Source organism: Tursiops truncatus, chromosome 1 (assembly GCF_011762595.2).
Source record: "Tursiops truncatus isolate mTurTru1 chromosome 1, mTurTru1.mat.Y, whole genome shotgun sequence".
Taxonomy (NCBI): Eukaryota; Metazoa; Chordata; class Mammalia; order Artiodactyla; family Delphinidae; genus Tursiops; species Tursiops truncatus.
This window is the reverse complement of record NC_047034.1, coordinates 23058741-23086092: the sequence shown is the minus strand read 5'-3', so window position 1 is coordinate 23086092 and position 27352 is coordinate 23058741. Positions and strand designations below refer to the sequence as shown.

General features: G+C 37.2%; 2 protein-coding genes across 2 annotated transcripts in view; both read left to right on the top strand.

Moving 5' to 3' along the window:
- Nucleotides 1–27352, top strand: part of LIN9 (lin-9 DREAM MuvB core complex component) — a 111368-nt gene that overhangs the window by 36925 nt on the left and 47091 nt on the right. The gene's annotated exons all lie outside the window — the stretch shown is intronic.
- Nucleotides 551–25694, top strand: LOC101339787 (WD repeat, SAM and U-box domain-containing protein 1-like). Its single transcript, XM_073801057.1, is given in 2 exon segments — nucleotides 551–12971; nucleotides 12974–25694. Coding segments are annotated over 2 exon segments (1335 nt in total). The 5' UTR covers nucleotides 551–12298; the 3' UTR covers nucleotides 13636–25694.

The window sequence follows — 27352 nt, the reverse complement described above, 5'->3', positions numbered from 1 at the left end:
AAAGTCTCTGGCTGCAGGGCCCTGGAACTCCCTGAGTTAGTGCGTTGGTCTCTGTTGTGCTGGGCCAGGACCCAGTGGCTGGTGCCTGCCCAGTGATGGGTGAGGCTGATCCTGGGGCTAATGCTGGCTCACCTGTGAGCAAAGCCAGGTCCCAGGGTCTCTGGTGCAGGGCCCTGGGGACCTGGGACTAGTGAGGCTCGTTGGTGTCAGTGGCTGGTCCTGGGCCCTCTGGTGGATAAGTCCAGGTCCTGAAGCGGCTATGGGCTCAGGGGCTCCCAGCCAGGCCAGCTGGTGGGTGGGGCTGTGTCCCCGCCCAGCCAGCTGCTTGGCCTGAGGTGTCCCATTACTGGTATAGACAGGCTGCTGGGCGGGGCCGAGTCCCAGCCCTAATAAGCTAGAGGGAGGATTAAAAAATGGCGCTTGCCAGCACCAGTGTCCTCGTGGTTGAACAAGCTCCCAGAAATGGCTGTCACAAGTGTCTCTTTCCCCCCGGTAAGCTCCACTTGGCTCCTGCCTTTCAGGGAGGCTCTCCAAGATCAGCAGGTGGGTCTAACCGAGGCGCCTTTTGAATTACTGCTTCTGCTCTGCGTCCTAGAACTTGTAAGGTTTTGTGTGCACCCTTTAAGGATGGAGTCTATTTCCCGTAGCCCTCTGGCTCTCCCGAATGTAAGCCCTGCTGGCCTTCAAAGGAAGGTGTTCTGGTGTTTGTCGTCCTAGTGCAGGACTTCCAGTTTGGAGAGCCCCACGTGGGGTTCAGATCCCTTGCTCCTGGGGGAGAACCTCTACAATTGTTATTATCCTCCCCTTTGTGGAGGTATTGTTCTTGACTATACTGTGTCTCTGCCCCTCCTACCTGTCCGATCGTGGTTCCTTTGCATCTTTAGTTGTAGAAGATCATTTTTGCTTGTCTTCTGGTCTTTCTCATCAATAGTTGCTCTGTAAATATTGTAATTTTGGTGTGCCGATGGGAAGAGGTGAGCGCAAGGACTTCCTACTCCGCCATTTTGGCCACCTTTCCCAAACTCGATTTAAAAAAAAAAAAAGTACAGATCCACAGTACTCTAAACCCCAAGGCGTATAACCCACGTGTATACATAACCCATAATTAGACACAATACAGAAAAAATACAGAGCAAATCTTGAAAGCATTCATTAGAAAAACAACATTATATGAGGAACAGTGATACAAACAGCAGCTGACTTCTTACGGGAAAAGAACACTAGATGCTATGTCAAATGAACTTTTCAGATTGAAGGGATATGATACCAGATGGAACCTTGACTACAGAGTAACAGCACCAGAAATAGTAAATACATGTGTAAAATGGAACTGTTGTGTTTGTTTCTTAAATTTGTAGTGAGAGTATACAGTATTAACTGAAGTAGAGTGTAATAAGTAAGGAGTGAATATTATAATCCCTAGAATATTGAGGTTCAGAAATCTTAGTGTGCGTCAGATCACCTGGAGGGCTTTAAAAAGACAGATTACTGGCCTCCACTCCAGAGTTTCTGATTCAGAAGGTCAGGGGTAGGGCCTGAGAATTTGCATTTCAAGAAGTTTCCAAGTGGTGTTGATGCTGCTGGAGTGGGGCCGTACTTTGAGAACTAGTAAAGGAATTACTTTAAAAAAATCTTTTATTGAGGTAACGTTGGTTTATAACATAAGTTTCATGTATACGTTATATTTCATCTTCTCTTTACATTACAGCATGCTCACCACCAAAAGTTTAGTTTCTGTCTCTCACCGTACAGTTGATCCCCTTTACCCATTTCACCCTCCCCTGTCCCACCCCTTCCCCTCTGGTAATCACTACTCTTTTTTTTACCGTGGAGTAGTATTCCAGTGCGTGTGTGCGTCTGTGTGTGTAGCATATCTTTTTTTTTTTTTTTTTTTTTGTGGTATGCGGGCCGCTCACTGTTGTGGCCTCTCCCGTTGCGGAGCACAGGCTCTGGACACGCAGGCTCAGCAACCATGGCTCACGGGCCCAGCCACTCCGTGGCATGTGGGATCTTCCCGGACCGGGGCACGAACCTGTGTCCCCTGCATCGGCAGGCGGACTCTCAACCACTGTGCCACCAGGGAAGCCCGTGTGTAGCATATCTTTATCCATTCATTCATTGATAGGCACTTAGGTTGTTTTCATATCTTGGCTATTCTAAATAATGTTGCTATGAACATAGGGTTGCATATATCTTTTTGAATTAGTGTTTTTGTATTCTTTGGATGAATACACAGAAGTGGGATAGGTAGATCATGTGGTAGTTCTAGTCTTAATTTGGGGGGGAATCTCCACACTGTTTCTCATAGTAGCTGCACCAACTTACATTCCCACCAACAGTGTATGAGGGTTTCCTTTTCTCCTGTCCTTGCCAACCCTTGTTATTTCTTGCCTTTTTGATAATAGCCAGTCTAACAGATGTGAGGTGATATCTCACTGTGGTTTTTTTTTAATTGAAGTACAGTTGATTTACAATATTGTGTTAGTTTCAGCTGTATAGGAAAGTAATTTAATTATACATATTTTTTTCAGATTATTTTCCATTATAGGTTATTATAAGATATTGAATATAATTCCCTGTGCTGTACAGTAAATTCTTTTTGCTTATCTATTTTTTTGTTTTTGTTTTTGTTTTGTTTTTGTTTTTTTGTGTGTGTGTGTGATATGCGGGCCTCTCACTGTTGTGGCCTTTCCTGTTGCGGAGCACAGGCTCCGGACGCGCAGGCTCAGCGGCCATGGCTCACGGGCCCAGCCGCTCCGCGGCATGTGGGATCTTCCCGGACCGGGGCACGAACCCTTGTCCCCTGCATTGGCAGGCGGACTCTCAACCACTGCGCCACCAGGGAAGCCCTGCTTATCTATTTTATGTGTAGTTTTGTTAATCCCATACTCCTAATTTATACCCCCCACACCTCCCTTTCCCTTTTGGTAACTATAAGTTTGTTTTCTATGTGTATGAGTCTGTTTCTGTATGGTATATAGATTCATTTGTATTACTTTTTAGATTCCACATATAAGTAATATCATATAATATTTATCTTTCTCTGACTTACTTCACTTACTATGATATTCTCTAGGTCCATCCATGTTGTTGTAAATATTTTACTCTTTTTTATGGTTGAGTAATATTCCTGTGTGTTTTATACATATATATAAAATCTCACATCTTCTTAAAGTAATCATCTGTTGCTGGGCACTTGGGTTGTTTCCATGTCCTGGCTATTGTAAATAATGCTGTTATGAACATTGGGGTGCATTATCTTTTTGAATTAGTTTTCATCTTTTCTGGATATATACCCAGGAGTGGGGTTGCTGGAACATATGATAACTCTATTTTTTGTTTTTAAAGGAACCTCCAGACTGTTTTCCATAGTGGCTACACCAATTTACATTCCCACCAGTAATGTATGAGGGTTCCCTTTTCTCCACACCCTCTCCAGCATTTTTTATTGTAGACTTTTGATGATGGCAATTCTGACCCGTGTGAGATGATACCTCATTATAGTTTTGATTTGCATTTCTCTAATAATTAGCAGTGTTGAGCATCTTTTCATGTGCCTGTTGGCCATCTGGATGTCTTCCTTGGAGAAATGTCTATTTAGATCACTTGCCTATTTTTTTTAATTTATTAATTAATTTATTTATTCATTCATTTATTTATTTATTTTGGCTAAGTTGGGTCTTTGATGCTGCACATGGACTTTCTCTAGTTGCGGCGAGTGGGGGTTACTCTTCGTTGCAGTGTGCGGGCTTCTCATTGTGGTGCCTTCTCTTGTTGCGGAGCATGGGTTCTAGGCGTGCGGTCTTCAGTAGTTGTGGCACGCAGGCTCAGTGGTTGTGGCTCAAGGGCTCTAGAGTGCAGGCTTAGTAGTTGTGGCCCACAGGCCCAGCTGCTCCATGGCATGTGGGATCCTCCTGGACCAGGGCTCGAACCCGTGTCCCCTGCATTGGCAGGTGGACTCTTAACCACTGCGCCAGGGAAGTCCCCTGCCTGTTTTTTGATTGGGTTGTTTTGGGGTTTGTTTTGTTTTGTTTTGATAGTGAGTCATTGTGGTTTTGATTTGCATTTTCCTAACAGTTAGCGATGAATATCTTTTCATGTGCCTGCTGGCCATCTATATGTCTTCTTTAGAAAATCACCTATTCAGCTCTGCTGCCCATTTTTTTATTGGGTTGTGTGTCTTTTTGTTGTTGAGTTGTATGAGTTCTTTATATATTTGGGATATTAGCCAATTAATGGATATATGATTTGCAGATATCTTCCATTTGTTTCTTCATTTTGCTGATGCTTTCCTTTGCTGTGCAGAAACTTTTTAGTTTTATATAATCCCATTTGTTCAATTTTGCTTTTGTTTCCCTTGCCTGAGGAGACATATCCAGAAAGATATTGCTAAGATCAATGTTACAGAGCATACTGCATATGCTTATTTCTAGGAGTTTTATTGTTTGAGGTCTTGCTTTCAGGTCTTTAGTCCATTTTGAGTTGATTTTTGTATATGATGTGAGGTAGTGGTCTAGTTTCTTCTTTTGCATTTGGCTGTCCAGTTGAAGGAATTACTTTTAAAAAAGTGTTAAGAGGTATACCTAAAAAGCCAGTAGAGGAATTAAATTTGACAAACTAACAAATACTCAGTTAAGTGAAAAGATGACAGGAAAGAAAGAACAGAGGAGTAGAAGATAAATAGCAAGATGGTAGACTTATATCTAGCCTTTTAAAATTACATTAAATGTCAATGAACTAAACACTACACTGTAGAGCTTATCAGACTGGATTTTTTTTTTTATTTTTTAAAAAGGAAGTCAAACTCAACTACAGTTGACCATTGAACAACATGGGTTTGACGGGTTTGAATTGTGTGAGTCCATTTATATGTGGATTTTTTTTTTCAGTAACACACTGGAAATTTTTTTGGAAATTTGTGACAACTTGAAAGAACTTGCAGATGAATTGCTTAGCCGTGAAATATTGAAAAAAATTAAAAAGATATGTCATGAATGCACAAGATATATGTAGACATAGTCTATTTTATCATTTACTACCATATTTTATGGTAGTAAAATTTATCAAAACTTACTTCCACAAACACAGTCCATACATTTGCCATTGAGAGAAATGTAAGCAAACATAAAGATGCCATATTAAATCATAGCTTCATAAAACTAACTGTAGTATACACTGTACTACTGTAAAAATTTTGTAGCAACCTCCCAATGCTGTTGCAGTGAGCTCAAGTGTTGTGAGTATCTGCTAAAAATGCTGTGTGACAGTAATCATTTCCATGTGATCAGTTCATCTCCAGTAAATTGCATATCGTTGTAAAAAGTGATCTCTTGCAGTTCTCAAGTATTTTTCATTGTGTTTAGTGGAAGACCATAAACCATGGAGCCCATATGAAGTGCCATAGTGATGCTAGAATTGCTCCTAAGAAGCAGAGAAAAGTCATGACATTACAAGAAAAAGTTGAATTGCTTGATATGTACTGTAGATTGAGGTCTTCATCTGTGATTGCCCACTATTTCAAGATAAATAAATGAATACAGTGTAAGGACCACTGTAAAAAAAAAAAAGAAAAGGAAAATTGGTGAAGCTGTAGCTGCAGCTATGCCAGCAGGCATGAATACCTAGCATTTTTTTGAAATATCTTTTTACCTCATAATGAAAATACAGCTTTTATGTGGGTGCAAGATTGATATAAGAAAGGCATACCTATGGACTCCGATATGATTTGAGAAAAAGCAAAGTCATTTATATGACGACAGAGCAAAAGGAAGTGAAAGATCTAAAGCTGGAGAATTTAATGCCAGCAAAGGATGGTTTGATAATTTTAAAAAGAGGTTTGGCTTAAAAAATGTCAGGATCACAGGAGAAGCAGCTTCTGCCAACCGGGAGGCAGCAAACAGCTTCCCAGATGCCATTAAGAAAGTCATGGAGGAGAAAGGGTATCTACCTGAACAGGTTTTTAATGCAGACATAAGTGCCCTATTCTGGTAAAACAAAACAAAACAAAACAAAAAAGCCTTGTTAGTAAGGAAGTAAAGCAAGCACTAGGATTTAAAGCAGAAAGGGTGGACTTCCCTGGTGGAGCAGTGGTTAAGAACTTGCCTGCCAATACAGGGCACACAGGTTTGATCCCTGGTCCAGGAAGATCCCACATGCCACAGAGCAGCTAAGCCCGTGTGCTACAACTACTGAGCCTGCACTCTAGAGCCCACGAGCCACAACCACGGAGCCTGCGTGCTGCAACTCGTGAAGCCCGTGCACCTAGAGCCTGTGCTCCACAACGAGAGAAGCCACCGCAGTAAGAAGCCCACGCACCGCAATGAAGAATAGCCCCCACTTGCTGCAACTAGAGAAAGCCCTCGTGCAGCAACAAAGACCCAACGCAGCCAAAAACTTAAAAAATAAAGCAGAAAGAGATAGGCTAACTACTGTTTTGCAAATGCAGTTGGGTTTATGATCAAGACTGCCCTTATGTATAAAGCTGCCAGCCATAAACAACAAGGTCCTACTGTATAGCACAGGGAATTGTGATAAACCATAATGGAAAAGAATATATATTAAAAAAAAAAGAATGTCTATGTCACTTTGCTGTACAGCAGAGATTGGCACAACATTGTATATCAACTATACTTCAATAAAAAATTTAACTAAATTAAAAAAAGCTGCTAACCTTGGACCCTTGAAGGGAAAAAATAAACACCAGCTGGCCCGTCTTTTGGTTGTACAGCAAGAAGACCTGGGCAACAAAAATTCTTTTTCTGGATCGGTTCCATTGATGGTTTGTCCCTGAAGTCCGGAAGTACCTTGGCAGTAAGGAACTGCCTTTTAAAGTTCTTTTGATATTGGACAATGCCCCTGGCTACCCAGAACCCCATGAGTTTGACTCCAAAGGCATTGAAGTGGTCTACTTACTCCCAGACACAACATCTATAATTCAGCCTGTAGCCTTAAGTGCCTTTAAGGCTCATTACACATGGTACTCTATGGAAAGGATTGTCAATGCTATGGAAGAGAACTCTAATAGAGAAAACATCATGAAAATCTGGAAGGATTATATCACTGAAGATGTCACTGTTGTTATAGAAAAAGCCTGAAAGAGCCAGTAAAGGAAAGAGATTGTAGAGGTGGAGGGAAAAAAAAGAGGTTGGAAGTAAAGGGCTTCAAGACACGGATATTTTCAAGAGCTAATAGACACCACACCAGAGGAATTAACAACACAACTTGATGGAGATGAGTGCTTCTGAATCAGTGCCAGCCAATAAAGAAGAAGACATAGAAGATGCAGTGTCAGAAAACAAATTGACATTAGACAGTTGGGGAGAAGACTTTCAATTTTCAAGACTGCTTTTGCTTTTTTTTATAGCATAGACCCTTCTATGATAGGGTCACTTAAACTAAAGCAAATAGTGGAAGAAGGATTGGTACCATATAGAAACATTTTTAGAGAAATGAAAAAGCAAAAAGTCAAGTAGAAATTATGATGTATTTCCATAAATTCACAGTAAGTGTGCCTGACTGTCTTCCCTCCCCTTCCACCTCCTCCACCTCTGCCACCTCTGCCACCCCTGAGACAGCAAGAGCAACTTCTCTTCCTTCTTCTCCTCAGCCTACTCAACATGAAAATGGTGAGGATGAAGACCTTTATGATGATTCATTTCCACTTAGTGAATAGTAAATAATCATCATTCCATACAGTTAATAAACTTATCTATTGCGTAGGTGTGTGAGTGTCTTCCTCTGAAAATCTAATCACTGCACGGCAAGAACTGTATGAGATGTATTTGTGTCATCATCATCATGACCTAAGTATTATTCATCATGTGGAATATTGTGTGCAGGACTTGTATTGAATCAGTCTGCCAAGGCAATAGAAACAAAAGCAAAAATAAGCAAATGGGACCTCATCAAACTTACAAGCTTTTATACAGCAAAGGAAACCATAACCAAAACAAAAAGACAACCTACAGAATGGGAGAAAATATTTGCAAATGATGTGACCTACAAGGGCTTAATTTCCAAAATATTCAAACAGCCCATACAACTCAACAACAAAAAAACAACCCAATAGAAAAATGGGTAGAAGACCTAAATAGACATTTCTCCAAAGAAGACATCCAGATGACCAACAGGCACATCAAAAGATGCTCAACATTGCTAATTATTAGAGAAATGCAAATCAAAAGTACAATGAGGTACCACCTCATCCCAGTCAGAGTGGCCATCATTAAAAAATCTACAAATAACAAATGCTGTAGAGGGTGTGGAGAAAGGGGAACGTTCCTACACTGTTGGTGGGAGTGTAAGTTGGTGCAGCCACTATGGAAAACAATGTGGAGGTTCCTCAGAAAACTAAAAGTAGAGTTGCCATATGATCCAACAATCCCACTCCAGGGCATATATCTGGACAAAACTATAATTCAAAAAGATACATTCACCCCTATGTTCATAGCAGCACTATTCACAATAGCCAAGGAAACAACCTAAATGTCCGTCAACAGATGAATGGATAAAGAAGATGTGGTACATATATACAATGGACTACTACACAGCAATAAAAAAGAATGAAATAATGCCATTTGCAGCAACATGGATGGACTTAGAGATTACCATACTAAGTGAGGGAAGTCAGAAAGAGAAAGACAAATACCATATGATATCACTTATATGTGGAATCTAAAGTATGACACAAATGAACCTATCTACAAAACAGTAACAGACTCACAGACATAGAAATCAGATTTGTGGTTGCCAAGGGGATGGGGTTGGGGGAAGGATGGATTGGGAGTTTGGGATTAGCAGATGCAAACTATTACATGTAGAGTCGATAAACAACAACGTCCTACTGTATAGCACTAGGAACTATATTCAATATCTGTTGTAAACCATAATGGCAAAGAATATAAAAAAGAATGTATATATATATATAAATATATATGTATAACTGAATCACTTTCCTGTACAGTAGAAACTAACACAACATTGTAAATCAACTATATGTCAATTAAAAAAAAAAAAAAGACTTGTATTGAAGGAAGACCCTGAGCTCACCTCCTTTCATGGGCACACCAGAATTACAACTATTTACAGAACAACTGTTGATGAGAAAGACTGGAAACTACCAGAAAGAATCACAGTGAGATGGGTAAGAGGGGTGGAGTTGCTTTATAATCATTATACATACCCCCAGGGTGGGCAACCCACAAATGAGACTAATTACGATTGTAGGGGTTCACCCCATGGAGCAAGGACAACCAGTGGATCACTGAAGAAACCAAAGAAGAAATCAAAAGATACCTGGAGACAAGTGAAAACAAAAATATAACAATCCAAAATCTATGGGTCGTAGCAAAAGCAGTTCTAAGAGAGAAGTTTATAGCGATGCTAACCAACCTCAGGAAACAAGAAAAATCTCAAATAAACAACCTAACCTTACACCTAAAGGAACTTAAAAAGAACAAACAAAATCCAAAGGTATTAGAAGGAAAGAAATCATAAAGGCCAGAGCAGAAATAAATGGAATAGAGACTTAAAAAAGAAAATATTAATGAAACTAAGAGCTGGTTCTTTGAAAAGATAAACAAAATTGATAAACCTTTAGTCAAACTCGCCCAGAAAAAAAGAGGGCCAACAAGAAGGAGAAGTCAGAACTGACACTGGAGGATCATAAAAGAATACTACAAACAACTCTATGCCCCAAAAATGGACAACCTAGAAAAAAATGAACAAATTCCTAGAACTGTACAATCTCCCAAGACCAAACCAGGAAGAAATAGGAAATATGAACAGACCAGTTACCAGTGATGAAATTGAGTCAGTAATTTAAAGCAAAACAAAACAAAAAACACCCCAAAACTCCCAACAGACAAAAGTTCAGGACTAGATGACTTTATATGTGAATTCTGCCAAACATTTAGAGAAGAGTTAACACCTATCCTTCTCAAACTATTCCAAAAAATTGCAGAGAAAAGAAGACTTCAAGACTCATTCTACAAGGCCACCATCACCCGGATACCAAAACCAGAGAAAGATACCACAAAAATAGAAAATTACAGGCCAATATCACTAATGAACATAGATGTAAAAATCCTCAACAAAATATTAACAATCAAATCTAACAATACATTAACAGGATAATACATCATAATCAAGTGGGATTTATCCCAGTTGATGCAAGGACGGTTCAATAACCACAAATTAATCAACGTGATACACCACATTAATAAATTAAAGAATAAAAAATCATACAGTCATCTACATAGATGCAGAAAAAGCTTTTGACAAAATTCATTCATTTATGATAAAAACTCCTCACAAAGTGGGTATAGAGGGAACATACTTCATAATAAATGCCATATATGATAAGCCCACAACTAACATCATATTCAACAATAGAAAGCTGAAAGCATTTTCTCTAAGATCAGGGACAAGACAAAGGTGCCCACTCTTGCCAGTTCTATTCAACATAATATTGGAAGTCCTGGCCACAGCAATCAGACAAGAAAAAGAAATAATATAACCCAAATTGGAAAGGAAGAAGTAAAACTGTCGCTGTGTCACTGTCTACAGATGACATGATACAATATATAGAAAATCCTGAAGACACCACCAAAAAACTACTAGAGCTCATCAGTGAATTCAGTACAGTTACAGGATACAAAATTAACATACAGAAATCTCTTGCATTTCTATACATTGACACTGAACTATTAGAGAAATTAATGAAACAATCCCATTTACAATTGTATCAAAAAGGATAAAATACCTAGGAATAAATCTAACCTAGGAGGTAAAGACATGTACTCCAAAAACTATAAGACGCTGATGAAAGAAATCAAAGATGAGACAAACAGATGGAAAGATATACCATGTTCTTGGATTGGAAGAATTAATATTGTTAAAATGATGATACTACCCAAGATAATCTAGAGATTCAATCCATCCCTATCAAAATACGAATGGCATTTTTCACAGAACTAGAACAAATCATTTTAAAATTTGTATGGAAACACAAAAGATCCTGAATAGCCAAAACAATCTTGAGAAAGAAGAACAGAACAGAGGTATCACACTCCCTGATTTCAGAGTATACTACAAAGCTACAGTAATCACAGCAGTATGGTACTGGCAAAAAAACAGACACATAGATTAATGGAACAGACTAGAGAGCCCAGAAGTAAACTGACACACTTATGGTCGATTAATCTACAACAAAGGAGGCAAGAATATACAGTGGAGAAAAGACAGTTTCTTCAATAAGTGAGTTTCTTCAATAAGTGGTGCTGGGAAAACTGGACAGCTACATGTAAAAGAATGAAATTAGAACATTTTCTCACACCACATACGGAAATAAACTCAAAATGGTTTAAAGACTTAAATGTAAAACCAGAAACCAAAAAACTGCTAGAAGAAAACATAGGCAGGGCCTTCCCTGGTGGTCTAGTGGTTAGGACTCCATGCTTCCAGTGCAGGCAGTGCGGGTTTGATTCCAGGTCACAGAACTAGGATCCCACATGCTGCACAGCCAAAAAAAGTCGAGATCCCTTGACTTCTGTAACTATCCAAAAATAAATAAATATTTTTAAAAATGAAGTTTTAAATAAATTAAATTAAACTACTTTAAAAAAAAAGAAAACAGGCCCACCTCACCTGCGTGTCATGTGCCCTGCACCACTTGCCGGCATCTGAGCGCTGATCCCAGGTGTCGTGGGTCTTTGAGGTGAAAGGGGCAGTGCCCATGGGCCAGTTTAACAGCGGCGGAGGCAGGCGGAGGACCTTGACTGGGGTCAGCCCGCCGAGCTTCCCTGCTCAAGGTGTCTAAACCCACCGTTTCTCGGCGTCAGGTTCTAAGCGCACGACAGGGACCTGCTGAGATCTTGACCAGAGCGATGCATGGTTTTGCGGCCTTGGTCTGGGAGCCGGGCGACGCCTCACGGTGGGGCGTGAAAGCCCCAGCTGGCTTCCACCCCCCCCCCACAACCCGAGCGCCGGTCCCCGCACTCGGAAGGCCCTGCTCCCCGCCGGCCGTGCTCCTGCCGCGGGTCGCTCGGTTCGCTGAGGCCTGGTTGGCTCTCAAGAGTTGGGCAAATCCTTGGTCCCCACGTGGGCACGGTGGGAGTAGGTCTCGAGCTTTATGTTGGAGGATTCTTGGCACATCTTGGGTTTGCCTTGCATTAGATGGGTATGCATGTGTTCACACTGGCGAGTTGATCCGGGATATGACCGGAAATTGAGTGTTTGGCTTGACGGCTGAGGTTTAGGTGGACGCCCACACCAGGATATTTTACTTCAAATAAAGAACATGGTGAAATTAATTCACACGTTAGCGGATCATGATGATGATGTCAACTGCTGTGCCTTCTCCTCTTCCCTCTTGGCCACTTGCTCCTTGGACAAACCAATTCGCCTGTACTCCCTGAGTGACTTCAGTGAATTGCCACACTCTCCATTGAAGTTTCACACCTCTGCTGTCCACTGCTGCTGTTTCTCTGCTTCAGGGCATATTTTGGCTTTATTTTCAACAGATGGTACCACTGTCTTATGGGATACTCAAAACGGACAGACTTTGGCAGTGATGGAACAGCCCAGTGGTAGCCCCGTGAGGGTTTGCCGGTCTTCCCCAGACTCCACTTGTTTGATATCAGGGGAAGCTGATGGAACTGTTGTTTTGTGGAATGCACAGTCATACAAGTTATATAGATGTGCTAGTGTTAAGGATGGCTCCTTGGTGGCCTGTGCATTTTCTCCTAATGGAAACCTCTTTGTCACTGGCTCCTCGTGTGAAGATTTAACACTGTGGGATGATAAAATGAGGTGTCTGCATAGTGAAAAAGCACATGATCTTGGAATTACCTGCTGCGATTTTTCTTCACAGCCAGTTTCTGGTGGAGAACAAGGTCTTCACTTCTTTCGACTGGCATCATGTGGTCAGGATTGCCAGATCAAAATTTGGGTTATTTCCTTTACCCATACCTTAGATCAGTGGATAAGTCTGTCATAGTGTATGATACTAATACTGAGAATATATTTCACACCTTGACTCAGCACACTAGGTATGTCACAACTTGTGCCTTTGCACCCAATATCCTTTTACTTGCTACTGGTTCAATGGACAAAACAGTGAATATCTGGCAGTTTGACCTGGAAACACCTTGCCAAGCAAGGATCGCAGAAGATCAACCAAAGCAATTTACTGAAGATTGGTCAGAGGACGATGTCTCAAACTGGCTTTGTGCACAAGATTTAAAAGACCTTGTTGGTATTTTCAAAATGAATAACATTGATGGGCGAGAACTGTTGAATCTTACAAAAGAAAGTCTAGCTGATGATTTGAAAATTGAATCTCTAGGGCTGCGTAGTAAAGTTCTGCAGAAAATTGAAGAGCTCAGGACAAAGATGAAAACCCTTTCTTCTGGAATTCCTGATGAATTTATATGTCCAATAACTAAGGAGCTTATGAAAGATCCTGTCATTGCATCAGATGGCTATTCATACGAAAAGGAAACAATGGAAAATTGGATCAGCAAAAAGAAACGTACAAGTCCCATGACAAATCTTGTTCTTCCTTCAGTGGTACTTATACCAAATAGGACTCTGAAAATGGCCATTGATCGATGGCTGGAGACACATCAAAAATAAAACTGTTTATTTTATATTGCAAAAAAAAAGAAAAGAAAATAGAGGCAGGACACAGTTTGTTATAAATTGTAGCCATATTTCTTTGGATCTGTCTCCTAAGGCAAGGGAAACAAGCAAAAATAAACAAATGGGACCTCATTAAACTTAAAAGCTTTTGCACAACAAAGGAAACTATTGGCAAAATGAAAAGACAACCTACTGAATGGGAGAAAATATTTTCAAATGATATGACTGATAAGGGATTAATATCCAAAATATATAAATAGTTCATACAACTCAATATTGAAATAACTACCTGATTTTAAAAAATGGGCAGAAGACCTGAATAGATATTTTTCCAAAGAAGACATACAGATGGCCAACAGGCACATGAAAAGATACCCAACATCACTAATCATCAGAGAAATGCAAATCAAAACCACAATGAGATATCACCTCACACCTGTCAGAATGACTGTCATCAGAAAGACCACCATTAACAAATGTTGGTAAGGATGTGGAGAAAAGGGAGTGCTTGTACATTGCTGGCAGGAATGTAAGTTGGTATATCCACTGTGGAAAGCAGTATGGAGGTGCCTCAAAAAAGTAAAAACAGAACTACCGTATGATCCATCAATTCCATTCCTGGGTGTACATCCAGGAAAGATGAAAACTCTAATTTGAAAAGATACATGCAACCCAATGTTCACAGCAGCATTATTTACAATAGCCAAGATATGGAAGTAACCTATGTTGCTAATAAAACAGAAACAGACTCACAGATGTAGAGAACAAACTAGTGGTTACCAGTGAGGAGCAGGGTAGGGGAAGGGAAAGATAGGGGTAAGTGATTAAGAGGTACAAACTACTAAGTATAAAATAAATAAGCTACATGGATGTGTTGTACAGCACAGTGAATATAGCCAATATTTTGTGATAAATTTAAATGAAGTATAAGCTATAAAATTTTGAATCACTGTGTTGTATACCTGAAACTAATATAATATTGTAATTCAACTATACCTCAATTTTTTAAAAATGAAAGTGTTTTAATACTGTATTATGAATATGACAGTAAAACTGTATGCCATAAAATTTTTATAATGATTCATTCATTAATGTATATGCCAGGCTACCATGAAGCCATCATATTGATTACACTAGACTACTATAAAGCAATTTGTATTGCTTTTTCTTCATTATCAATGCATGAATCATTGTACCTGTAAATAAAGATGAATTTCTTTTTCACATTATCTTTTCTTTTTTTTGATACCTAGTTTTAGTAATATGCGCAACATGTAAAGCATTTTGTAATATCATATAAGATAATATTGATGTAGGTACTGAGACATGATTCATCTTGTAAACAGACGATGTAAACTTATGGTATTGATAAAAATATACAGTACTATAAATGTATTTCTCTTCTTTATGATTTTCTTAATAACTTTTTTTATCCCTAGCTTACTTTTTTGTAAGAATACAGTGTATAGTACATATAACTTACAAAATACATGTTAATTGCCGTTTATGTTATCTGTAAGGCTTGCAGTCAACAGTAGGCTATTAGTAGTTAAGTTTTGGGTTATACTCTTGAGTTAAAAGTTATACACAGATTTTCAACTGCTCAGGTGATATCACCACTCCTAATCCCCATGTTGTTAAAGGGTCAACTGTATGTGCTGTCTTCAAAGAGTTGTACTTGAATTTTAAAAATCACAGACAGGTTAAAAGCAAAAGAATGAAAAAGATATGCCAATCAAATATTAACAATAGGAAGTTGAAGTGGCTATGTTAACATCAGACACAATAGAATTCAAGACAAAGAGTATTACCAGAGAGAGGAGATACTTGATAATGATTGAAAGAGCACTTCATTAGAAGAACACAACAAATCCTAATATATGTTTATTAGTAGGCCCCTAATAACAGATGTTCAAAATACTTAAAGCAAAAAGTAAGACAACTAAAGGAAGAAATATACAGGTCAACAATTATAGTTGTAGATTTTAACAACTCTCTACCAGTAATTGAGAACAGGAAAAAAAAATCAGTACAACTATAGAGAATTAGAATAGCACTACTTGGCTTCCCTGGTAGCACAGTGGTTACAAATCTGCCTGCCAATGCAGGGGACACGGGGTCGAGCCCTGGTCTGCGAAGATCCTACGTGGCACAGAGCAACTAAGCCCGTGTGCCACAACTACTGAGCTTGTGCTCTAGAACCCGCAGGCCACAACTACTGAAGCCCGCATGCCTAGACCCCATGCTCTGCAACAAGAGAAGCCACCGCAATGAGAAGCCCGCTCACCGCAATGAAGAGTAGCCCCTGCTCACTGCAACTAGAGAAAGCCCACACACAGCAATGAAGACCCAATGCAGCCAAAAATAAAATAAATTAATTAAAAAAAAAGAATAGCACTACCAATCATGATATCTAATTGATATTTTTAGAACAGTGTACCCCAAAACTGCAGAATATATAATCTTTGCACATGCTTAGACTTTGTCAACATAAATCATATGCTGGCCTATTAACACATGTCAGTAAATTTTGAAAGATTGAAATCATATACAGTGTACAGAATTTCTCTGAGCACAACAGAATTTAATCAGAAATTGAAACAGTAAGATCTCTGAAAACATCCAAGTATTTGGGAATGAAACATCATACTTTAAATAATTCATAAGTAAAAGGAGAAAATCTCAAGGGAAAATCACAAATATTTTAAATTGAAAGATAATAAATATACCAAATATAAATATTTGTGGGGTGCAGCTAAAGAAGTATATAGAGGAAACTTTTACATTTTTAAATACTTACATCAGAAGAAAATGCTTATATACATTTTAAAAAGGTATAAATTTCTGTTTTTACCTTAAGAAGCTAAAGAACAAGCCCATAGCTAACATCATACTCAACAAGGAAAGAGTGAAAGCTTTTTCTCTAAAGATCAAGAACAAGACAAGTGTGACAATATAGTGCTGGAAGTCCAAACCAGAGCAGTCAGGCAAGGAAAAAGAAGGTGTCAAATCCAAAAGGAAGAAGTAAAATTATCTCTGTTTGCAGATGACATGATCTTATATAGAGAAGACCCTAAAGATGCTACAAAAAACTATAAGAACTGGTAAATGAATTCAGTAAAGCCAGGATATGAAACCAACATACAATAATCGGTTGTGTTTCTATACACTAAAGACAAAATATCTGAAAAAGAAAATAAGGAAACAGTCTCATCCACGATGGCTCCAAAAGCAATGGAATACTTAGGAATAATTTTAACCAAGGATGTAAAACATCTGTACACTGAAAATTACAAGACATTGATGAAAGAAATTGAAGAAGGCAAAAATAAAAGGAAAGATAGCCCATGTTCATGGATTGGAAAACTTAATATTGTTTTAAACAGTTCATACTTCCTAAAGCCATTTATAGATTCAGTGCAATCCCTATGAAAATTCCAGTGGCATTGTTTACAGATACAGAACAGTCAGTCCTAAAATTTATGTGGTACCACAAAAGACCTGACTAACCAAGGCAATCTTGAGAAAGAGGAACAAAGTTAGAACACTCAAATGTCTTGATTTCAAGCTATATTACAAAACTATAGTAATCAAAATAGTATGAGACTGGCATAAAATAGACATATAAACAAATGGAACAGAATTGAACCCCCCCCCCAAAAAACCCCATGAATATATGGTCAACTGATATTTGACAAGGCAACCAAGAATACTCAATGGGGAAAAGACAGACTCTTCGATAAATGGTCTCAGGAAAACTAGATATTCACATGCAGAAGAATAAAACTGGCCTCCTGTCTTACACCTCTCACAAAAATTAACTCAAAGTGGAATAAAGTCTTAAATGTAAGACCTGAAACTATTAAATTACTAGAAGAAAACACAGAGGAAAAGCTCCTTGACATTGGTCTTAGCAATGATTTTTTTTTTTTTTTTTTTTGGAGATGACACCAAAAGCAAAGGAATAGAAGCAACAATCAGCAAGTAGGACTACATCAAACTATAAAAAGCTTCTACACAGCCAAAGAAACAATCAACAAAATAAAAAGGCAACCTACGGAATGGGAGAAAAGATTTGCAAATCATATATCTGATAAGAGTTAATATTCAAAATATGTAAGGAACTCATACAACTCAACAACAAAAAGAGGACCTGATTAGAAAATGGGCAGAGGAGCTGAATAGACATTTTTCCAAACATGACACATAGATGGCGAACAGGTACATGAAAAGATGCTCAACATCACTAATCATCAGGGAAATGCCACAGTGAGATGGCACCTCACACCTGTTAGAATGGCTAGTATCAAAAAGGCAAGAAATAACAAGTGTTGGAAAGGATGTGGAGAAAAGAGAACCCTGTGGATTGGTAGTGGAAATGTAAATCAATGCAGCCACTATGTAAAACAGTAAGGAAGGTCCTCAAAAAATTAAAAATAAAAATACCACGTGATCCAGCAATTCCACTTCTGGGTGTTTATCCAAAGGAAACAAACTCACTATCTCCATAAGATACATGCACCCCCATGTTTGTTGCAGCATTATTTACAATAACTAAGGCATGGAAACAGCCTAAGTGTCCACTGACAGATGAATGGAGAAAGAAAATATCGTGTATACAGTTGACCCTTGAACAATGCGGGGAGTAGGGGTGCTGGTCTCCCGTGCAGTCTAAAATTCACAAACATTCAGCCCTCCATATCTGCAGTTACATATCTGCAGGTTCAACCAACCATGGATCATGCAGTACAGTAGTATTTACAACTGAAAAAACTCTGTGTGTAAGTGGACCCCTGAAGTTCAAACTTGTGCTGTTTAAGGGTCAACTGTATATACAATGGAATATTATTTGGCCATAAAAAAGGAGAAAATCCTACCATTTGCAACAACATGGATGAATCTTGAGGGCATTGATAAGTGAAATGTCAGAACAAAACAAGTACCCTGTGATTCCACTTATATGAGCTGCTTACAATAGAAACAGTCGTAGAGACAGAAAGTAGAATGGTGGTTGTCAGGGGCTGCGGGGGAGGGATGAATGGGGAGTTACTGTAATGGGTGTAGAGTTTCAGTTTTACAAGATGAAAAGGGTTATAGATATGAGTGATGATTGAACAATGTTATTAATATTTAATACCACTGAACTCTACACTTAAGAATGGTTAAGATGATAACTTTTTAGTGTATTTTACGACAACAAAATAATTGAAAAAATAATCAATGTCAAGAGAATGAGAAGAGAAGCCACAGACTGGGGCAAAATATATGCAAAGGACATATCTGATAAAGGACTGTTATCCGGAACATGCAAAGGACTCTTAAAACTTAATAAATAGGAAAGCTAACAACCTGATTAAAAAATGGAGAAATGATCTGACCAGGTACCTCACCAAAGAAGATGTACTCTCATACTGTTGGTGGGAATATAAATTGGTGCAGCCACTATGGCAAAAAGTACAGAGATTCCTGAAAAAATTAAGAATAGAACTATAACACACACACAAAAAAGAACTATCATATGATCCAGCTATTTAACTTTTGAGTATTTATTCAAAGAATACAAAAACACCAAATCAAAAAGTTACATACACCCCTATGTTCATCACAGCATTATTTATAATAGCCAAGATATGGAAACAACCTAAGTGCCCATTGTTGGATAAATGGATAAAGATGTGGTATGTGTGTGTGTGTGTGTGTGTATATAAAATATACAGTGGAATACTACTCAGCCATGAAAAAATGAAATCTTGCCATTTGTGAGAATATGGATGGATCTTGAGGGTATTATGCAAAGTGAAATAGAAAGACAAATAGAAAAAGAAAAGACAAAAAAAGAAAGACAAATATCGTATGATTTCACTCGTATGTAGAATATTAATAAACAAAATGAAAACAAACATAAATACAGAGAACAGAGTAGTATGGTTACCAGAGCGGAAGGAGTTGGGAGAAGGGCAAAATGAGTAAAGGGCGTCTGTTGTATGGTGACGGATGGAAACTAAACTTTTGGTGATGAGCATGCTGTAATATATATAGAAGTCAAAATATAATGTACACCTGAAACTTATATGATCTTATAAATTAATGTCACCTCAGTTTTTAAAAAAAGAAAAGATATACAAATGGCAAATAGGCACATGAAAAGATATGCCACATCATATGTCATCAGGGAAATGCAAATTAAAACAATGAAATACCATTATGCACCTATTAGAATAGCCAAAATCAAGAACTTGACAACACCACACGAGAATGTGGAGCACAGGAACTTATATATTACTGGTGGGAATGCAAGATGGTATGGCCACTTTGGAAAACAGTTTGGCAATTTTTTACAAAATTAAACATATTCTTACCACACAGTCCATCAGTCACACTCCTTGGTGTTTACCCAAATGAGTTCAAAACTTACTTCTTCACAAAAACCTGCACATGGATGTTTATAGCAGCTTTATTCATAATTGCCAAAAGTTGGAAGGAACCACTATGTCCTTCATTAGATGAATAAACTGATACATCCAGACATGGAATATTATTTGAAGCTAAAATGAAATGAGAGGGAATTCCCTGGTGGTCAAGTAGTTAGTACTCTGCGCTTCCACTGCTGGGGGCCTGGGTTCGATCCCTGGTTGGGTAGCTAAGATCCCACAAGCTGTGTGGCATGGCCTAAAAATAATAATAATAACAAAATTCCATGAAAAGAGATGGAGGAACCTGAAGTGCATATTACTAGGCGAATGAAGCCAATCTGAAAAGGTTACATACTGAATGATTCCAACTGTATGATATTTTAGAAAAGGTAAAACTATGGAGACAGTTGAAAGATGAGTTATTACCAGGGGCTAGTGGGAAGAGGGATTAATAAGTGGAGCACAGAGGTTTTTTAGGGCAGTGAGACTGCTCTGAGTGATATTGTAATGATGGGCAGGTACGTGCCCTTATACGTTTGTCAAAACTTGTAGAATGTGCAACGCCAAGAGTGAACCCTAATGTAAACTATAAACTTTGGGTGATAATAATGTTTCAGTGTAGGTTCATCAGCTAACAAAATGTACCACTCTGGTGTGGGATGTTGATAGTGGGAGAGCCTGTTGGGTGTGTCAGGCAGGAGCTCTATGGGTTGATAGTAGGGGAAGCTCTTAGGGAGAGTAAAGATAGGGCATGTATGAGAACTCTGTACTTTCCTCTAAATTTTGCTTTGTGTTTAAAACTGCTCCTAAAAAGGAAGTCTGTTTTTAAAAATCAACTAATGTAATTCCCCATATTTAGTAGCATAAAGTGGAAAAACCACATGGTCCTATCAATAGATAACAAAAAGTCATTTGACAGTATTAATGCCCACTCATGATAAAACTCTCAAAAACTAGAAATAAAAGGGAACTTCCTCAACCTGACAAAGTTAATGTATGAAAAAATCTATGTGCAACTACATACTTAATGGTGAAATTTTGAATGCTTTGCCACTAAGACGGGGAACAATGCAAGGATACACTTAGGATCTGTATACAGTATTCTGCTAGATACAGTGAAATAATACAAGAAAAAAATAGAAATCATAAAGTTTGGAAGAAATAAAACTGTCTCTTTTCACAGATGACTTGATTACCCATATGAAAATCCTAAGGAATCCACAAATCAAGGACTAGAATTAATGAGATGAATTTTTTTGCAAGGTTTGGATATAAAATCAATATGAAAATTAGTTGTATTTCTGTATAATAAGGCAACAACTGGAAAATGACATTTTAAAAAATGACACTATTGACAATAGCATAAAAAACCTAAATAATTAGAGAGATAAAACATGTCATGGATTGGAAAACTCAGTATTGTTAAAAATGTCAGCTCTGCCAAGACTGATCTTAGAGGTAAACAGTCTAAATCACAGCAGCCCTTTTCTTTTTCTTTCTCTTTTTCTTTTCTTTTCCTTTTTTTTTTTTGAAATTGTCGTGCTTATTCTAATGTCTGTGAAAATGGGAAGGATAGTTTAATCCAGAAATAGATCCACACATATGTCCAGTTGACTTTCTGAAGGTACCAAAGCATTTCAATGGAAAGGAAGGGCATTTTAATAAATAATGATTGATCAACTAGTTATATATTTGGAAATAATATGAACCTTGACCTTTCTTCATGCTATACAAGAAACTTAATCTAAGATGGACCAAAGGGCTAAACATAAAAGCCAAAACTATAAAGCTTCTATAAGTAAACACAGGAAAATATCTTGTGATCTGTAAGTAGGCAGAGATTTCTTGGATCTGACAAAAAATTATCAAAAAAGAAAAATAAAGGTGATTTTTAGGTTTAACTTAAATTTAAAACTTCTGCCCACTAAAAGCCAACATTAAGAAAATAAATAGGCAAGCCATATACTGGGAAAAAAATATTTCCAAATCATATATCTGAAAAGGGACTATATCTAGAAAACATAAAGAACTCCATTATTTAGTAATAAAAACATAAGTAATCCAATTCAAAAAATAGACAAAACACTTGAGTAGAGACTTCCCAGAGGAAGATGTATGAATGACCAATAAGCACATGAAAAAGCACTCAACATCAGTAGTCATCAAGGAAGTGCAAATTAAAATCATAATGAAAGTAATGGAGTAAAGCATGGAGTAAAGCATGATGGTTTTTAATAAAATTAAACTTATGTCTGTCCTGTGATCCAGCAGTTCTGCTCCAAGATATTTAAGTAAGAGAAATGAAAATTGCTGTTCACAGAAGGACATATACAAGAATGTTTATGGCATCTTTGTTTTAATTTTATAGTCAGAACCTGGAATCAACCCAACAACAGGCGAATGGATAAACATAACATGATATTTTCTTATATTGGGATATAAATTGACAATAAAAAGGAGCTAACTACTGACATATAGATTAACTTCAGATAGTATGATGAGCAAAAGAAGCTGAAAACTAATGAATGCATATTGTATGGTTCCGTTTATATGAAGTTGTAGAATAGGCAAAATTAATTTATGGTAGAAAAATATCATCAGAAAAGAGGTTGCTCCTGAAGAAAGGATTGCCTAGGAAGGGGGAACTTTCTGGGATAATAAGAATATTCCGTGACTTTAAAGATGGATGATTTCATTTGTCAAAACTTACAGGATTATACACTTACATTTTCATTTTACTGTATGTAAATTTTACCTAGAAAAGAAAAGTATATAAACAAACAAAATTCCACATTCCTTTCTGGGAAGAAATTTTTTAGTAAAGAAGGAGTAGTAGACTTTTCCTCAATAACAACAACAAAGGAATTTTTTAAGTAACTATATTTAAGATTTTGCAGTAGGCACAAAGAAGACAGGTAAAAAGTGACGACAAGTGATTCTTAGTTACAGAGTTAAGAACGCAAGTGTTTTGACAAACACCAAAATGATGGAAAATTTGAATAGTGGAAAAGTCTTGGGGAAACGTCTGGACATGATACTTTAACCACATTGTACAGGAAGTTGTTCATCAGGTGTCCATTGCTGTGAATAGTTCTAGAACTCTGTGTAGTCAGAGAAGTCAGGGTATAAAAAGAGATTTTAAAATCATTGGTTTGTTAAGAAATTGTAAAATTCAGAACTGTCTTAAAAGTAATGTAGTTTATCTAAGTAGTTTATCTAAGTCAAAGGGTTATGGGAAAGGAGGTCATTAAGGACAATATGGAAGATGTGATTTGGAAGATATGGAAGATGTGATTTATAGAAGTAAATGTAGAGTTAAGATTTGACAGCTGCTGGTTAACCCAAATTCTGAATCCTGGCCCAAAGCTGAGGCTCTGACCAATAATATTTAAAGTTGTCCCTTGATGTTTGTTTATAATGAAAGTACTTTCTAAACTTGGATTTTTGGATGCCATTAGGTATGTTCACCAGATTCCCAGCAAACTTTCTGTTGTGCTTGAAAAATTGTCTTTTTTTGCATTGCGTATTTGACCTTATAAACGGTCAAAGAAGTAGAGTGACCATATAATTTATCACCCAAGTAAGCATCTTCTGAAAGTAGAATAGGAGGTGCTGTTAATAACTGAAGTAGGATAACAGGTGTAAATGGACATTGTCCCGAGATAATCAGCTAATAGGATTTATGGATTAATAGGATTTACCCCACCTAAAGGATGTTTTTGAATTTTTTTCTTATTATAAAATATTCTCAGAGCCTTAGGATAATGCTGATAACCACAACAGCATTTTTTTCTTACTTTCCTGAACTTGGCATTCTGACCGAGAACCTGCTTTTCATCCCTTAGTGACCATGTATACTAACTTAGGTTGCTGCTTTTGTTTTTTTAGCTTTGCATTGTCAGCACCAGTAATCTGGAAATGGCTGTTAAGGAGAGGGCTGCCTTAGAGACAAAAGTTTAAGTATTTTTAAGTCTTTGAGCCAGTTAAGTAAAACTGGATAGAATGTAGCCATCACTTGAACAGATAGATACTCCTGTAATAATAGGGGAGCCTGACTTCAAATATTGATCTGTGGTAGAGGGACATAAATGACATCCATATAAAAATATGGAAATATCTTCTTTTCTTGATTTATAAAGGCAATGCATTCTCAAAAAAAGAAGAAGAAAAAAACACAGAAGTGTAGAAAGTGAGTTTCCCCTAAAGTTTTATAAATCTCCCTCTAAAGTTTGATGTATGTAAGTATACAGTATATGCCAGAACATAAGATGTTCCTCCCTCCAAATTATATTTGAGTTCTTATACTTTTCGTATTATAAGTATTCTCTCAGTTTATTTTGCATAACCAAGCCTGCTTGGTGAAGACTCACTGATTTCTGATTTCATTTTGTTGCAGTTGGAGAAAGCACTTTGTATGATTTTACTTCTTTTAAAGTTGTTGAGACTTGTTTTATGACCTAACATTTGGTCTGTCTTAGAGAATGCCCCATGTATGTTTCAGAAGACTGTATTTTGCTGTTGGGTTGAGCATTGTGTATATGTTAGTTAGGTCAAATTGGTTGATAGTGTTGTACATGTCTTCCATATTCTTATTGATTTTCTGTTTTATTGTTGTATCAATTACTGAAAGATTAATATTAAAATCTCTAACTATAATTGTTGAACTCTTTACTATTTCATCAGATTTTGCTTCAGGTATTTTGGTGCTCTGTTAAGGTGCATATATATTTATATTTGTCATATTTTCCTGATACATTGACCCTGTTATCATTGTGAAATGTCCCTCTTTGTTTCCAGTAGTATCCCTTATTTTAAATTTTCATTAATATAGCCATTCCAGTACTCTGTTGTTACTGTGGTAAATCTTTTTCCATCCTTTACTTTCAACCTATTTGAATCTATGAATCTAAAGTGTGTCTCAGACACATGTAGAAATATATAAACAGCTTATAGATGAGTCTTGTTCTATTGAAGTCAGTCTGCAAACCTCTGCCTTTTTAAAAATTTAAGAAATTTTTATCTAACTGTATTTTTTATTGAGGTATAATTGACATTAACATCATATTAGTTTCAGCTGTATAACGTAATGATTCAATATTTGTATATGTTGTGAAATGATCACCACAGTAAGTCTAGTTAATATCCATTACCACACATAGTTACCAAAATGTTACAACTTTTAAGATCTACTTTTTTAGCAACTTTCAGATACAGGATTTAGTATTATTAACTATAGTCACCATGTTGTACATTACCTCCCCATGACTTTTTTTGTTTGTTTATTGTACATTTACAATTAAAAAAAATTTTTTTATTGAAATATAGTTGATTTACAATGTGTTAGTTTCAGGTGTACAGCAGAGTGATTCAGTTATATGTGTATACGTGTGTGTGTGTGCGTGTGTGTGTGTATATACATATACTTCTCCATTATAGGTTATTACAAGATATTGAGTGTAGTTCTCTATGCTGTACAATAGGTCCTTATTGGTTATGTATTTTATATAGACTTACTTATTTTATAACTAGAAGTTTGTACCTTTTGACCCCTTTCACCCTCTGCTTTTTGATCAGTGGTTAGTCTATTCACATTTTATGTAATAATTGATATGCTTGCATTTATGCCTGTCGTTGTGCTATTTGTTTACAATATGTCTCATATCCGTTATTTTCCTTTACCTCCTTTCCTGCATTCTTTTGTGTTAAACAAATACTGTTTAGGATACAATTAGTATACAGATTTTACTTATTATAGTTATATAGTTAGTATTTGTATATTAGTATACAAATGTAGTATACAATTTTAATTTCTCTGTTACTTTTATGTATTTTTTGAGGGTTTTGTGTGTATGTGTGTGTTAGTTGCTCTGGGAAGTACAATATGCAGTTTTAACATATCATAATCTAATTAAGATTAATACTGAATTAATTCTGATAAAATATAGCAGAATTACTCCAATATAGCTCCATTTTCTCCTACTTCCTTTTTACTGTCATCAAACATGTTACATTACTATCTATGATAAACCTGAGAATATAGTATTATAATTATTGCTTTAAATAATCTTTTTAAAAATGAAATGAAGAGAATAGAAAAAAATGTGTGTGTGTGTGTGTATTTTGTACACACCGTTTTTTATATGCACCCACATATTTACCATTTCTGGTGTTTTTCTTTTCTTGCTGTGGATTTTAGTTACTGTCTGGTATTATTTCCTTTTATCACAAAGAATGTGTTTTAGTATTTCTTCCTAACGTGTCTAGTAGCAACAGATCCTCTCTGTTTTTATCTGAGAATGTTTCCATTTCTCCTGCATTTGTGAAAAATAGTTTCACAGGATATAGAATTCTTGCTTGATGTTTTTTTCTTGTTAGCACACTGAATATGTCACTCTGTTGCCTTCTGACCTTCATTGTTTCTGGTGAGGTGTACCTGTTAATTGTGTTGCTCTTCTCCTACATGTGATGAGTGATTTTTCTCTGGAAGCTTTTCTCTTGAATATTCTCTCTTTATCCTTGGATTTTGGAAATTTCACTATGATGTGTCTAGGTTTGATACTCTTTATATTTATCCTATTTGGGGTTTATTGAGTTTCATGGGTTAGTAGCTTAATTTTTTAAATCAAATATGAGAGATTTTTAGCCATAATTTCTTCCAATTTCCTCTTCACCTTCTCTCTCTCCTTCCTTTGGGTCTCTCATTACAAATATGTTGGTGCACTTGACATCTTCCTACAGCTCTCTGAGGCTCCCTTCATTTTTCTTTAATCTTTTGTTCTCTGTGTTCTTTGGATTGGATAATTTCTGTTGATCTCTCTCTCTTTTTTTTTTTTTTTTTGCGGTATGCGGGTCTCTCACTGTTGTGGCCTCTCCCGTTGTGGAGCACAGGCTCAGCGGCCAGGGCTCACGGGCCCACCCAGCCGCTCTGCGGCATGTGGGATCTTCCCGGACCGGGGCACGAACCCGCGTCCCCTGCATTGGCAGGCGGACTCTCAACCACTGCGCCACCAGGGAAGCCCTGATCTCTCTTTAATAGATCAGAATCCAGACTTGCTACAATATATTATCTAAAATATTCCCTGATTCTTTTCTTCAAATCTTCTCTTTAACTCTAAAGTTTCTATTTGGTTCTTTTGTATAGTTTCTTGAAATTCCCTGTTGAGTCATTGTCTTTAATTCTCTGAACATATTTATAAAATCTACTTTTGAAGACTTTGCTAATGTATCATCTGTGTCAGTTTCTACTTACTGTACTTTTATCCTGAGTAAGAATCATGCTTTTTTATTTCATTACATAC